Source organism: Emydura macquarii, unplaced genomic scaffold (genome assembly GCF_026122565.2).
Source record: "Emydura macquarii macquarii isolate MOO-44397 ecotype Brisbane River unplaced genomic scaffold, CSIRO-AGI_Emac_v2 contig_3506, whole genome shotgun sequence".
In the NCBI taxonomy this organism is placed as follows: domain Eukaryota; kingdom Metazoa; phylum Chordata; order Testudines; family Chelidae; genus Emydura; species Emydura macquarii.
Window position 1 is genome coordinate 5923154 of NW_027133643.1, and position 15794 is coordinate 5938947.

The following is a 15794-nucleotide window of genomic DNA, read 5'->3' on the forward strand; positions in this document are numbered from 1 at the left end:
TGGCTCTGGATGTGTTCGATCAAAGGAAAGGGGCCACCTGCAGTCAGCTGCTATCTCCCCACCTTGCACCTCGGCCTGCCTCCCGGAAATGACAGATGCTGAGAGGCAGTCAGGATGGCAGTGCCTCTTCTGCAGGCTGCTCAGCGGAGTCCTATGCAGCTTCTCCCCATTGCCCCAGCAGATCTTCAGTCTGCTCGCAACGCTGGCAGCGTGAGCCGAGAAGGGCAGGCCACGGGGCAGGGAGGAAGAGGGGAGGGTATGTGGACTTCCACGCCTGGTAGGGTAGCAGTTCAGTCTCTGTGGCTCATGCTGCTTTTCCCAATTAGTGCGAAGTGAGGTGATTGGTTTATGATGCAAGAGGGAACAGAGACCTGCCAAACTCGCCTCCTGTAAGGGTCACCTAACATTCACTGGATGAGAGAGGAGTGAAATGAGCAGGGTAGAGTAAGGTATGGTAGGATGTAGAGCAGTGAGACTAAAAGGTGGAGTGGGGCTTCTGGCAATGAAAAAAAGAGGAGCTGGCACTGGGTGAAGGGGGTCGGGGAGGGGCCTTGTTTCCAGAGTCCTGCAAGCTCAATCATGCTTCTTCAGTCCAGTCCATGATGACTTGGAGACAAGCAACCAAAGTGAATAGTCCGCACCGTGGGGCTTGGTTGACAAATCACGTCTGACCCGTTCTGTTTCTGGGCTCAGTCTCCATGTAACACAGTGGGAAAAACCTGTCACTGACCCCCTCTTCCCCGCCCCTTGCGATGACCTCACAGTGCTAAAAGCACCAACTTCTCCTAGCGCTTCAACGAACCGTGACTGTGCTTCGGCCCTACAAGCAGTAGCCGCTCATGATCCTTTTTGGTGAACCAGCCACAAGAGGGGGACAAAGACCCACACTCGCCTAGTGTGGGTTATACATCCAATCAAGAGCGTTCCAGACCCAAGGAACAGTCATCTGCACGGACATGCCACCCAGCTCCGTTTTCTCCTTCACCACCCATGGTTAAAGGAGGAGCTGGGTGATGGAGCAGCAGTCCCAGCCTTTCTCTGCTAACATGAGCTCCTGCTCCACACCCTGCTCAGCCAATATGTTTTCAAAGCAAACAGCAAACGGTCTAATCTCCGTTGGGGTTGCATTTGGTCAGATGGTATTGTTTCTGCTTCCTGACTAGGCAGCAAACTTTTCAAACAGGAGAGCTTAGACTGTGAATTTTCAGGCCCTTGTTCGCTCATGATAAAACCGCTGATTGGAAAATAGCTTCCCGAATATCCAGTTCTTGATTTAGTCACAAATAACTCGTCCCCAAATCACCCCTAATCCAGTATGATCTTTACTTGTGGAGATACTCCAGAATCTTCTCTCTCTCTCTCTCTCACCAAACTCTCCTGGTTTTGATCTTACGAGCATGTTGCAGACATGTAGGTTCTCATTACACCTTCAGCAGCACAGGAAATGAACATGCCAGGAGCCAAGAAAAAATTCCACTTGAAGGTGGGTTTTTTTTAATGCAAACTTTTTTTTTTTTTTTATAGAACTGGGTCACTCAAGGGGTGACAGCATAAGAGCATCATCACCTAGGTAATGTATCTTGTTGCCATGGTGACCGCTAAAGGCTGCATCAGTCAACAGCTTTAAAAATTTGACAGTTGAGTGAGAGTGAAGATTTTAATGAGGACAGACACTTCCTTGCTTAGTTTCAATTGCCGAATATTCTAAAAATACCCTTCCAACTTGTTAATATTTCCGGGTCTCCAGAGTGTAAATTAATGTACATAACCTAGGCGCTTCCCTTGCAGTTCCTGATACCCTGGAATAGTCTGTCACAGCCGAGTGTAGCAGACCTGTTGAGATGACGATGATAATGGTATAGTGCATTTTTCCTGCTGGATGTTGTGGCTTCCACTGACCAGAAAACTCTTTATCATAACTGACTTTTTCCCTTCCTTTAATGTGGGCCCCCCCTCCCATTAGTTGTGTTCCCCCCTCTCCCCCCCCCCCACACTTTATACTGGAATCACTGGGCAATAAATGCTTCCCAGATATCTCCAGCTGCTCAGCATCTGCTGGATTGTTGTTACCAAGGATGTCTACAACTACCGGGGAAGTAACTGGACTGATGCTCTGTGGTGACTTCAGTTGTGTGTTCTTCATCTCATTCATCATCTTGTGGAGTTAATTATTAGTGTTATACAATAGCACTTGGAGGCAGGGCAGGATTAATCTGGCACTGGGTCCCCCGACCTCCTAATATGAATGACAGCAACAGCCGTCGAGACCACTCACTGCAGGCAGGCTGGCCAGGCTGTGCGTCCGATGGGACTGGCTGTTCGTCCTGCCACTGCTCGCTATGAGGGAAGGGTGGCCGGGTTGAACTGGAGTGGTGGGGTGACCCTGCGCTAAGGGTGTATAACTTATACCAACTTGCATTAAAGTGTTTGCTGGGGGCGGGGGGAAGCTACTTAACACTTTCTCATGCTCTGTGTTGCTTTTCCTGCTGCACCCCTCTCTTCCCGTTCCTTGGGATGAAAGCTGCCGTTTCTTTTAGACTCAGGAATGTGCAGCTTGCACCACCTTATCTATTCCAGCTGCAGTCTCTGTCTAGAATAAAACAGGCCGGAGTGGAACACTGAACTCTGGTCTGATGCGCTCCAAGCAAGCTCCCAAGACTGAATTACAAGCCCCTGTACGAAGAGGTTCTTAAACATGCAGAGCCGTTGGAAAGCCTGCAGTTTAATCAGGCACGTTCAGTAGGAAACCCTTGAAGAGCTCCATGGGTGCAGCTTGGATTTGTCTGTGTGCTGTGCTCAGAGCAGCCTGGCTTAATGCTGTACACAAAGGGAGCTGCTCAGCCCGTTGCACGAACACCGGCTCTGGGAATCACTGATGTTCCATGAGCTGAAACTGCTGTTTCCATTTAGCGGCTTCGCAGCTGGTGCCAAAATCTGGTAGCCCACTGGAGCAATAGCCTATGGCAGCTGTTCCTGGCAAAGGCAGCGCTATCCTAACAATGGGCTTAGTACCCCCCGGTTTTGCATCTCTTCCAACCCACTGTGGCTGGCCGCCACTAAGGGAGTTTCTGTGGCTGGGATTTGGCAGGGGCTTTGAAAGCTGGTGCCACCTCCTACTCCAGGGCCAAATACTGCATGCAGTTCTGGTTGCCCCATCTAAAAAAATAAAATAAAATTAGAATTGGAAAAAGTACAGAGAAGGACAACAAAAACGCTTGGGGTATGGAGCAACTTCCATATGAGGGGAAAGAGAGGAAAAAAGACTGGGACTGTCCCTTGGGGCACCCGCTTCCCATTGCAGTCATTGCTGGACTGTGTTCATGCTTGTTCCCTGGGAGTTGGCGCTCCCAGTACAGGTGGATTTGGCCTTGATCCCGGTGCCCTTGACGCTTTCCTCTCCTCACCTTTCCCAGGGACTGAGCATGCTGCTTCGGCTGACCCAGAGTCCAGCACACAGCACGTTACCCAAGGCATGTTATAAAATAATAACAATCCCTGCAGGCACACAGCTGGGCAGGGACTCCTTAGTGTGTATGGCAAATATGAAATCGATCTCTCACATGTGCGGGACTGTAGGTCTGAACCAGCATGTGCTAGAAATTAGAGGAGTTGGTGGTGGGAAATAAAGCTCCATCAGATTATTTAGTTCCTCCCTCTGCTGCACATGCAGGGCTCTTTCCTGCAGTGTGTTCTCCGGTGGCTTCAAATGTCTCCTATGCTAAGACATGCAATCGCTTTTTAAAAATGACTGCTACTAATTTATCCCATGTTTGAGTGTAGACGTTGTTCAATGCTTCTGCCCCTTCTGATAACACCGTCCACCACCCTTCCCCAGGTAGTGCAGGATCCCCAGCTGGCTTTATTAATTTGGGGAGCATGGACCTGATAGAGGCGGAGAATTTGTTTTGTGTGTCTCTCTTTAAAAGATGAAACCTTTTTAAAAAAAAATTCCTTGTAGGAGACTGGAGCAATTAGAGCCTATCCCTTAATTCCTTTCTGTGTGGCTAAATACATGTGAGTGAGGGCAATTGAATATAACAACTGTGGGGCTGTCAAGTTCCTGTCTTCATTCTCTTAAAAAGTATACTTTAGTTTTAAAGCCTAATTTTCAGTCCTTAAACATTTTGCTGCAGCTCCTGCTCCCTTCTTCCCTGAGGGGGGGGAGAAAAGTCAGCCCCCGCCACTGGCATGGTCTTAATTATAGCGCCTGTCGAATTAACTGCTTGTCACTTTTCTTGCTTTTATTGTTCAGATTGAATAGTCGTTTATTAGTGTCATTATCTTTCCCTTCCTGAAGGGCAAGTAAACAAAAGCCTATCTTCAAAACCTTGGTTAGAATTAATTCTCAGGTGGGGAAATGTGCATTTTCTGCATGTCGTCCTTGATCTTCCAGCTCTTTTTACATTTTTGAATAGGTAACTTGAAGTGGCTGTACCCTTATCCAAATTGCCTGATTTATTTCGGTCTCTTCTTGCTTTTCAGGATTTGCTTGCATAGCATGCCAGCCAAGATTTTCGGAAGAGACTAGTGGTTTTGAAGTGCCCGTTTACAAGGGTATGATTTTTTTTGTTGTTGTTTGTTCCCAGAAGGTGCTGAGCCTCCCATCCTCTGAAAATCAGGCCCCTGTGCCTCCAGCTGGGCACCCAAAGTCACTAGTTCACTTCTGAAAATGTTGGCCTTTGTCTCCAAAGCAAAGTAAGAGAAGTTCTGAGCTATTGTGGGGCAGGCAATTCAAACCCCTCCAATGGAGAAGTTGTGTAAAAGAAAACTAAGCCAAAGCCAGAAAGAAGCACCAAATCCTACTCTCCCCCCTCCCCCCCCCCGCCAAAAAAATCTGGACGGGGGACTTGCCATAGATGCATTTTAAAGATGGAGTGGTCATGTGGGACACTTTGCAAGAGTGAAATGTCTTGAATTTGAGTCTCATGTTGTTAATAGTGAGCTTTTGGGGAGAGGGACTGTTTACCTAGCGCAATGGGACACCAGTCCAGAATGGGGTGTCTAGCTGCTACTGTTACACACAAATAACTTAAGGCTTAACCCCAAAAGCGTCTTGGTAAGTGGAGTCAGGAAGAGGGGGTTGGATGTGGCTTCTGGCTTTGACCTGTTACGAATCCAAGCCAACTCTGCTTAGTCTGTAGGCTCCTTGGAGCAGGGACCATGTCTTATTTAAACTGCCTTGCACTCCAATAGGGTGGTAGAGAGTTCTTTGTGAGTCCCAAATATCCCATAGCTGTTCCAAGTTTGCTGTGGATATCCTGGGGTGCATCATTCTTCACTGAAAGTTCTGCGATTACACTGAATGTTTAAGGTCTGAGCCTGGTCAAGTTTTCTCACATGGTGTGGTTTTCAGATTCCTTGTTTAATACTTTATAACCAGGCATGCTGGACACCTGGTTAGTGGAAACACTTGCCACAGATCTCTGCTTGGCTCAGTGCTCATGTATCTTTCGCAGGTTACCTTTATAACACGGAATCTCTTCTACTCTTTCCTCCAAAGAAAACTGCATTTTGTTAGTCTCTTTCAAATATATGAGCACAGGCTTCTGCTTTTTCTCTCTTGCTGGGTTATTTCCACTTAGGACTCTCTAAATCTTTTATACTGGTCAGCAGATCACAAACTGATCTCCTTCCAGTTCCTCCACCCTGATGTTGCTCATGCTTTCCCTGGCAGGGATCCACCCCCTTGAGTCAGTCTCTGAATTGAAGAAATGCTGCTTTAAATGCCAGCTTCTGATAGTCGTTTGGGGGCTACAAGAAAGAAGGCAGAGATCAGCTGAGCACACTGGATCCCCCTAGCAGACTCAGGGCCTCAGTTATGCATCTCCTCGACAACCAGGGAGGATTAGGCTGCGAACATCAATCCTCTTTGAACAACTGACAAATACTCAAGCAACTGTCTGCCTGCCTACCACTGACACTCACCGGACTGCGTGTCCATGATGTGCTGGGATGGGCTCCTGAGAGCCCTGGGTTACAACGTGGTCAGCACCAAATGGAAGGGAAGTTTGTGGTGACTTCATTGCCTTTGAGGCAGTCATCTGTTCTGCTGATTCATCCCTGCCTGGAATGGTTTATCCCTGAGGTTCACAAAAATGTGTCTGAAGGGCCAATAGTTTGTCTTTGGATGTGCCAAATAGCAAGTATTTTTAAATGTAAAAAAAGATCTAATATCCATAGCCATCCCCGGGGCTGTGCCAAGGTCTCCAGCCCCTTTCGTTACACAAATGTTGCTGTAGAACGCTATGTACTCAGGTTCTTCAGGCACAAATGATGAACATTTCCAATGAATTGCAGCCGAATGTAAATGCATCCAAGATTTTTGCCTTGTTCCTTGGTTAGTTATGAGAGAGCACTTTTCTCTAAAGGAAGCTACTCACTGGATATTTTTCATACAACCTTTGGAGCTAGTCCACGTATAATGAAGATCTCTCTCTCTCTCTCTCCGACTCCAGTTGCTTCTGGCTGCACTACTAAGGTAGAATGCTGTTACCATAAGATACGCATTTGATTCCCCTTCTCTGGGACCAGAAAGGACTGAGGTGTGGGTGTGTGGGCGGGCAGCATACTCAACACTTGTGTGGGTGGAGAATGTGTCTCCAGGGCTGAATAGTAACCTATATAGCCAGTTGAAGAACAGCTCTGGCCATCTCTAACGTGGGAACCTAAAGCCCCTACACATCATTCCAAATTTCTGTGTGTCCTGCCTTGTTATTCAAGATCGACTCTCTGGTCACTTGGAGCCTGTATAGGTGGGATATTGTGTTAATAAACAGTTGCCGTTCAAATACATGTTTGTGCTGGAGGGGGCATGGCACCTGTTCCTTGAAATCGCTTCCACGAATTCATCTCATGAAAGCTGTTTGGGTCACAGGAAACATTGTGTTGTAGTTAGGGCTTCTGACCACTCTCCAGCTACTTCTAGGTTTACCTGGTATTTATCTGAACTTAGCTGATGCTTTCCTTCAAACCTCTCCCATCTCTTTAGGGAAATAGCTAATCTCAGGCTTTATTACAGCGCGTGCAATGATCTGTGTTGTCCCCTGCTTCACCTCTTAGTGGTGTGGCAGCCCACGATGATTGTCAGGGTGAGGATTGCAATCAAGTTTACAGATCTACAGCAGAAATGCATTCTGCTGGGGTTTTTTTCCCACAGGGCTGCGGCAGGCGGTAAAATGAATCTCTTATGTACTTTCATGGCAGTGAACTTCAATCACAACTGGCTTGCCAGTTTGCAGAAATTACCTTTGCTGAAAAACATGCACTAGGATTTTACACCGATCACCATATGCACTTTGCTTGCCTTCTGCCGCAAGCCCGCGTGTGTTATAGTGTCGTCGTTCTGCTCTGAAAAGTGACTTTGGAAAAGAAGCCCTTGGGGTGGATGTTCCACGTTCACGGTCCCTCAGTAACTTCCATTTCAAATGTGATAAACTATTAGGATAAACTATGACGAGGATACTTTCCTTGGCCATCCTCTCTCTACTGCTAGTGGTGATATCCTGGTGCCCAGAAAAGCCATAGTTTTTTATCATGCAACTCACGTTGCATATGGAACTAAACGCTGAATGTGGCGTGGCTGGCTTTCAGATTGAATGATCAGTAATTTGTAATGAAATGCACTGCCAACTTAATCCAATGCCCACTAAAATCGGTGGGAATTTTTCCATTGACGGCTGGTGTGAGCACAGAGCAAACAAACTTGTATTCTAATGTATATAAGCTCTTTTTTGGTGATACATAATTTTGGAGCATGATGGCTTTTGCTGGGAGTTAAATGTTTTGGGTAACTGTTAACTGCTGTAAAGAGCCCAAGGAAGGTATTTGCAGTGCACAATAAGTTTCCTTGAACCTGCAAAACCAAAGAATAATCCTGTGTGTTCTTGAGCCCCGTTTCCCAGCATGTTATCTAGTAACTATTTACGTTCCTGCAGATAGGAGTACTCTGTACTGAGTGAAACGTCTTCCAGTGACCCAAAACCTCCTTCCTAGTCCCAGGGGGTTCCGGTGATTCCTGCACTTGGAGTTCTTCAGGAGCTGGGCATGGGTTTTTTTGGAGGAAACTTCCTCCCTAGGCCACAGAGTAGCCTGGCTCTTGCAGCAAGCTCCTTGTGACGCTGGTACAAGATTGGTGAGGTGCGTGACAGTTCTGAGGGTCATTGCTTCATTTTTGACTCCTTGGGCCGCCCACTGCCCCACAAAACTTAATCAGACCTTGGATTTGATTTTTTTGATTTAATGTGTGACCTAATTCAGCCCTGGCACTCTCCCCATTTGGGGAGGTGGGCACCATTATTTTAGAGAGAGGGCTTCTTATTGAGGATTTTCCAGCTTCCAGTTGAGAGAGTGTGTATCCTTCTAATCTGTGTCTCAAGTGCCGGGACCGTATAGCCCTTGAGGGCTGTTAGCAGAAAGTATTCAAGGGTTGGATCAGATAAACCTGCAACCGTAGTAGTCATGAGTTAAGAAATACTCTGCAGTAAGCATGGCATGATGGGTAAAATGAGGGAAGCACAAGGCCGATGTAAAAATATATGTGGGCAGAATGTGGCAATCCATATCCAGGAGTCTCACTGCAACCCATGATAATGTGCTATCGTCAATGAGCTAGGAAGTAGGGGGAAGTGCTTAACTATACCCACTTCTGTGCTGTTCTTCTCTTCCCACACTATCGCTCTGCTGCTCTCTTCCTGCGGTCCCCGTTACACCTTCAGTGTGCTCCTTCCTCACGTGCCTTCTGCTGCCCTTGTGGAGAGAGTGCACAGGAGTCAGAAAAATCATGTGCATTCCTCCAATGCAGGGCGCTAGTCTAGCCAGCTCTGTGATGGGAGAGACTTGTCACATCCCTCCCAGACAGTAACAAACTGCCTGCTCTTGACATCTGCTGCTGTCGTCTTGCCCCAATTCACTTTGTACCCACGGTAGCCTGGTCTAAATCTGAATCCCATCGGTCTCATGTGACACGTTTTTTGGCTTGCATCTTGCAGACTTACAGGTTAGCAGCTTCATTCCCTACATGAAAACATGGCTGTGCACAAATGCACATCTTAGCTGCCTGCTGTAAGAGGCAGATTTTCTCGTGTTCACAGCTACTGCAAACCGTTCCTTGAGGTACAGTATAAAAATCCAACATCTAGAGGGCGAGATGCCAGGTTCAAATGAAGCTATGTTGATCTGTTAGGGGCCCGGAAAGCAAAATGATCTTTTGGGAGATGTGGAGGAGGGCGGATGGGGGTCTGTCTTGTGTGTGAATGTGTGTATGTCTGAGGATTTTACGGGAGGGGCTGAAGCCCAGATGCTAGATCGTTTGAGAATGGGGCAGTCCTTTTGAGAATCTGTATATGTTGCAAATGCTTATGCAGGTGAGAAAAGCATTCCTGGGTATAACTCACCTAAAGAACAGTTTTCTCCATGCAGGTCTAAGACTGAGTCCATCCAAAACCAAACCAAAACAAGGGGATTGTGAATTCTTCCAGGTAGCAAACTTAAATCCATGTAAACGTCCTGGTCACCGAAGCAGAGCAAAGAGAACTGCTGAGTGAACCTTGCAGGCCTTGGTTCTCAGAAGCCCCCAAAAGTCTGCGATCATAATTTTCAGAGTTGGGTGCCCAGCATTCAGTATCTGACTCCCTATTTAGGCACTTAAATCCATAGGTTAGAGTTCCCAAACTCAAGAGCATAAAACGAGGCCCTGGAATAAGTGGCCTGACTGGCTCTTCTTCCAAAGGCTCTGAGCACCCACAACTTTCACTGATTTCAAAGGGGAGCTGCGGGCACTTAGCATCTCTGCAAATCAGGCCACTTATTCCTGCACTTAACTTTAGGCAACGGAGTTTGCAAATGCTGACCTAGATTCTCTTCCAAAAAGCTCTTGAGTCTGGAAATCTCACATGATTAGGCTGGCTGAGATTCCCAGGGCTTCAAGCTTTCAGAAGGGCCAGAAATAAAGCAAGAACAACCTTTCTCGTGGTATTTTTGGTGGAACTTTTGCTTCTGGCACTGGCTGTCTCCCAGGAGTACAGAATGATAAATGGGAGTCAAGGGTGGGGGGGGGAAATGTTAATTGAAGTTTGGGTTTTTTTTTGAACCTCGGAGTCTGGTTTGAGCTTCCTCTTTTAATCCAGACCATTCTGCCTGTCTCGAAATGTCATAAAAATGCTTAATAAATACTGTGGCCACGGAGATGATCTTGTATTTCAGTTGCAATGGCATCCAGCTTCCCTGCTCACCATCCAGATAACCTTGCAGACTGCCGGGCTCTGTGGCTCTGGTAGCTACTCATAAACCTTGTCCTGTGCAGCATGCTGTAATTTAATCACAGGGATTCTTCACTCCTGGCATGGCAGGATAATGCCAGGTGATTTGTGGATTGCGTAGTTGTCAGGAACAGAGGCGTTGTCAAACAGGAGCAGGTCATTGGTCCTACTCTTGTGTCATGCTTCTGCTGTAGCCAATACCAAAGGCATAAATTCTCCATAATATACCTGGCCAGTCCAATGCTCTATCAGTGTGAGAGTTAGTGTAGGAGTAGGGAATTTGTTCTCTGTGCCTATGGGTGATCAGTTTATTTCCTATAGGTATAGCAAAACAAGAGCCAGTAAAAAGAGGGAGGCTCTGCAGAGAGACAAACTGCTCACTCTCCATCATAGGTCTTGGACAATGATTGATTGGCTGGTGTGTAACTTTAAGGCTGACTTCTAAAAATAGACGTCTCCTGGCATGCTGCTAGCATGGGGAGATTGGGAAATCACAAAATGGACTAGCAGGTTTGGATTTTTTTGTTTTTTCTTTTTCTTTAAAAAAAAAAAAAAGATTCAACAAGTTAACAAAAGCTGAAGTCCTCGTGGTATGTAACGCTCAGGCTTGTGAATTCCACTGAACGCAGTGATCATGCAGTGCTCTGTGGCTAGTGGAGGACCTGGAATCCAGTTCAGGGGGTGATGGTGTGATATTTTCATATAAATGTACTTGACACACATTATAATCTCTAACCTGAGAATTGAACCATTTCTGGAACGTCTTATAGCAGTAGCTATGGAAACGGAGCTGCCCTATTAGAAATGCAGTAGAGGAGGGTAAAGCTGCTTTGCGAGACCATGCTGCGTTCAGCTATGCCGAGCCCAAAAGGACAGGGATGTTTCAAGAGAGAAGGCTTAATTTTGAGAACAAAACTGTTTAAACGTTGTCTGCAGACCATACGGAAGAGCAGCTGCTACAACAAGAGCTTTGTGTAAAGAGAGATGCTGCCAGCTCAGAAAGAAGAAGAAAGTTCGGGAACAAAATCTAGACTGGTGTCTGGTCAGTTACTCATCGGGGTCAAGTTCATCCCTGGTGTAATTCCACTGATCTACAAGGACACCGCACAGTTGTCTAGTCAGTTTAAAAAATGCATTTCCTGAACCTGCCTCTACTGTTTTTTGCAGCTTTACAATCAGTTTCCAATTTTTTTAATTGTTTTCTTTTCCTCTCTGCCCTATTGCTTTGTGCTTTATTTACTAGAAAACATGCAACAACAAGGTAAATAAATAAATCACTTCTGCCTGGAAGTTATTAGGTTAGTGTCCTTTTATTTGGAGTTTGCACCCAGGAACACATTTGACTTCATGAGTCAGAGACCTTCAGTTTGCGTAAAGCCAAAGCAACCAGACAAATGGGGAAGTAGAAAGGTCCTGATCTATGGAGAATCAGGCTAGCAAAACACTAAGTCTGCGGAAGTAGGATTAGTCCGAGAATAGCAACGCGCTATCTTGTTCGTTAAAGGTGTGGAATGTATCATGTTTCAAAGAGCCCGGGGCTCAAATATTGTACCTAGTAAGTGGAGTAAAGGACTGCATGAGTTGCTGCTGTTTCTATCAGTCTGACTGAAGACAGGCAGGGCAATGTAGGGTCTGTATTTAATCATGGAACACTGTATCAGAGTACTGGAGTGGGTAGCCTTGCGAACAGCCTGTGATCTGAAAACCAGGCCATATTCTTTCTGAATTAAAAGAAGGATGGTGGAAAATTTTCCATCCAAACGGTTTGTTTGTTTTTTTTTAAACAGAATATTGGGTTTTTGATTAAATGATATTTTTTCCAAGAAGTGTCAGCTTTCCGTGGAGAGATTTCATTGCTATACTGAAAACTGAAATATTTTGACTGGTAACTGAAATATTCTGATTTTAAAATGGCGCTGCGGTGCCTCATGTGCTTGTTCTCCTTTATGGGATTATCTCTCTGGCTGGACTAGGCCTGCTCTTGGTGAGAGGAGAAAAGTGTGTCAGGAGTCCTTGGCCCTGGCATATGATGGGACAATAACAGCCCCAAGGTGCCATTGTGAATCAAAATATTTTGGTTTTCATTGTTGGTGAAACTTTTCATGGGAGAAAAGAAGAAACTATTTTCTCACCAGCTCTACTTCCAATTCCTGCCGGGCAACTAGATCTGGGCCGGAACCAAAACCCCACCAGTCACCACCACACCACACTGGGGCAGTCTGGGGCCAAATCCAGTTGGTGGCTTGACCTAGCCCCATCTCCAGCAGTGAAGATTCTTCGTTTGGAACTTCACTGACAATGTTGCCTACCCTGGACTCTGAGTTCTTTGGGGCTGAGAACCAGGTGGCACCTTTTGGTTCTCTAAAAATAACTCACGATGCCCAAGGCAGAACCAGATGCTGTCCACTCTCCCTGTCTGCACTGGCTCAGCTGTGCTAACCAAAAGGAGAAATGGTTTTTTTGCCAGTAAGGTGAGGGGGGATCTGACTCAGATGCACGCACATGCACATGTAAGAAGGTGCTGCTTTTACACAGATGTTTTTGGTTTTTTTTTCCTGGTCAAGCCACGCTTTGGGAGGGATTTTGAAAGGGAGCTGGATCTCAGTTCCATGGAATGTCAATGTCCCTGGGGAATTGAGGGCTTAAGCCCCATGAGCGCCTTTGACGCTCCCAGCCTTTGCATTCCAGCTGAGCCGAGCGTGGCGCGCTCCTCCCCCGAGGCTAATGGGAAAAGAGAATCTTGCTTTGGACCTGGCCCATTGCGTGCATTCATGCGGCGGCTCCCCCCGATGCCTTGGGATAGGAGATCATGTCTTAGCCCAAAGCCTTGCAAGCGATTCTCAGTGACATGGGGTCTGCCCAGCCTTGAGCCTTCAGGGGCGATCAGAGGGTTCCTCTCTCAGGGGAGCCTGGGAAGCGAGTCCCTCTCTCCAAAGCACCTAGCGTGAGATGGCCGGAGCCCTTCCTGCCTCTCTGCAAACCCATGTGGGGCCATGGCGTGCGGCAGGTGGTGGCCAGGCCTCTGCTCGCTGCCGCCAGGGCTGAGTCCCATGTGTGTTCTCCCCGCTAGGGCTCGGCGTCTGCGCTGCCTGCTGGTTCCCCGGCTGATCAGGTGCTGGCCATGGAGCGCGGGGAGCGGAACCGCAATCCCACCGAGGTGCAGATGAGCCAGCTGGTGCTGCCGTGCCACACAAACCATCGGAGTGAGCTCAGCATCGGGCAGCTGCTGAAGTGGATTGATACCACAGCCTGCCTCTCCGGTAAGTGCTGGGCGGCCCACGGGCCGCACGCTGAAACACCTGCGGGGCTAGCTCGGGGCTTCAGGGCTGCTCTTAAGGTGGGCCAGGCCGGTTCTGATCTGAACCACCTTTTGTGCATTGCCCACCCCCTTGTTTTCTTTCACTCGGCCTTCCTGTTGGCCACAAAATTAGCCGACGTACCCTCTCCTTTCTCTACAGAGACTGGAGAACAAGTATGGCCCAGAATAAAGGATGTAACCTTTTAATAACTGGTCACAGATTTCTATTCACAGGTACCTCACTACTGATCTGTTCAGTACTTGGTCTGAACATCTGTGGGACACCGCCATGGTACCATCTCCCTGGCTTGTCTTCAAATGGGTCATGTGAGATCTTCCTTCCCCCAACTCCCTCTCCTGCCTGCCCCTCTGATGGGGTCCTAAGAGCTCCATCTATACGAATGGAGGCTGTCGTGGACAGGGTACCTCTGAGAGGGGACAGCCTAAATATATTACTCAGAGAGCTAAAGCCTTTGCTACAGGAGTTTCATCGGATCAAGTATCAATAGAGGCAATGTGATTTATAAAGAGAATACGCAGGAACAGCAGCGGATTTGTTCCTGCCATTAGAAGGTACAGTCCATTTCCTGGCTAATACAGGAGTGTGCCTGTCAAGTTGTCTGCAGTGGCTCAAAAGCGTGAATACCAGCCTCACGGCTACAAACCCCAAACTGGAATTCTGTCCTTAAATTTCTCCAACCAAGTATCAAGTATAAAATCCTCAGGCCTTGTAACAGCCTAACCATGGAGTTTCAGACAGTCCCCTTGGGTCCTCTGGTGTATCTTGCCTTTGTGATAGACTGCCCCTTATACCAAAAAACACAGGAATATTCAGGTTAATCCCAATCCCAAAGGACTAGTCACTTACCCCAGGTCAATTGCACCATAGATTTCACACCAAAGACAATTCTTGTAGCCAATCCTGTAATAAATTAACTAAGGATTTATTAACTAAAAAAAGAAATGAGTGAGTTACAAGGTTAAAGCAGGTAAACGAACACACACATGTATTAGTCTTAGGTACGAAAAGGTAGTAGAAGCTTCTGTAATAAACTCTATATGTCCTTTAGAGGTACCCAGGCCAAGTACTGGGGATCTTTTGCTTATGCCTAATAATCCTTGCCCCTTAGACTTCAAGCAGCATAAAAATACAGTTTCTTCTTGTTGGGGATTTTTATACCCTTCTCCCAGAGTTCAAGCTGATGGGATGAGTCCATGTGCATGTCTCCTCTTCATGGGTATAAGAGGAGCAATTAACAAAGCCTTTTGTTCTTTCATGTTCCATGGTGGTTTGTCTGGTGTCTATGGGCTTTCTATTGTTGGGCAGTAGAGAACACCTCCTGGGGCATACTTGGTAATACTTCTCTCTTGACTGTGGGGTGTACAGTTTCAGAACAAACTCTTAAATATTTACCTTATAACATGGGATACGGATATTATAAGTGAGATTAATTCATGCAGCAATTTCCAAGCATTTCATGAAGTCTAAACACATTTTTATGAATCTAATACCTATTTCAACAATGGTAATACGGGTGAGCCAGTCTGGTTCCCAGCTATGCATTTGTCTGTTCAATTGAGGCCCAGGATCCTTGGCATGAGCTGGCAACTGGTCTGCCAGCATCTTTTGCAGGACAGCTCTAAATATTTCCAGGTACTGGGTTTTGTGATGCTTGGTTCTGGGGTTATTTCAATGTATCATTCATTTTCCCTGTGTTTTTTTTTTTTTTTGGTAATGGCCACTGAGGTGGCAGTTTTCAGGAAGGACTGATTTAGCAGCTCCTTTGCTCACTAGTCAATTTTATCACTATTTTATAGCTAGTCTATTTCACAAGCACACTCCATGTCTGGAGGAAACTATTTTAATTATTTAGTGACATATCACTGTTATATCCCAGCATTTCATAAACACTAATGAATTCTAGCTTCCCAACACATGTAAGAGAGAGAGAAGTATTATTACCCTCTCTTTACAGATGGAGGCACAGAGGAGGAAAATGATTTGCCCAAGGTCAAACTGCAGCTCTGTGGCAGAGGTGGGAATAGAACTATGTTTGCCAATTCCAAGTTCAGGGCCTTATCCACTTGACCATGCTGCAAGGTGGCAGGCAGGCAAAACCCCGTAGGGAATGGATCTGATAAAGAACAGCATTGTTAAATGTAGACCTTCTCTGTACCAAATCTAAAGGAAAGATATTTCTAAAGCAGCTGTGCCCTTTCCAGCAAATGAGTAGCACTTG

General features: G+C 46.6%; 1 protein-coding gene across 4 annotated transcripts in view; it reads left to right on the plus strand.

The window, feature by feature from the left end:
• The window catches only part of ACOT11 (acyl-CoA thioesterase 11), a 100848-nt gene that overhangs the window by 45997 nt on the left and 39057 nt on the right, over nt 1-15794 (plus strand). For 3 of the 4 annotated variants that reach the window (XM_067535504.1, XM_067535503.1, XM_067535505.1), the window contains exon 3: nt 13327-13516. In XM_067535504.1, coding sequence (XP_067391605.1) covers nt 13327-13516 — 190 coding nt within the window. Of the gene's footprint in view, nt 1-1549; nt 1571-13326; nt 13517-15794 lie in introns of those variants that run through there. The other variant, XM_067535506.1, reaches the window with a different exon arrangement.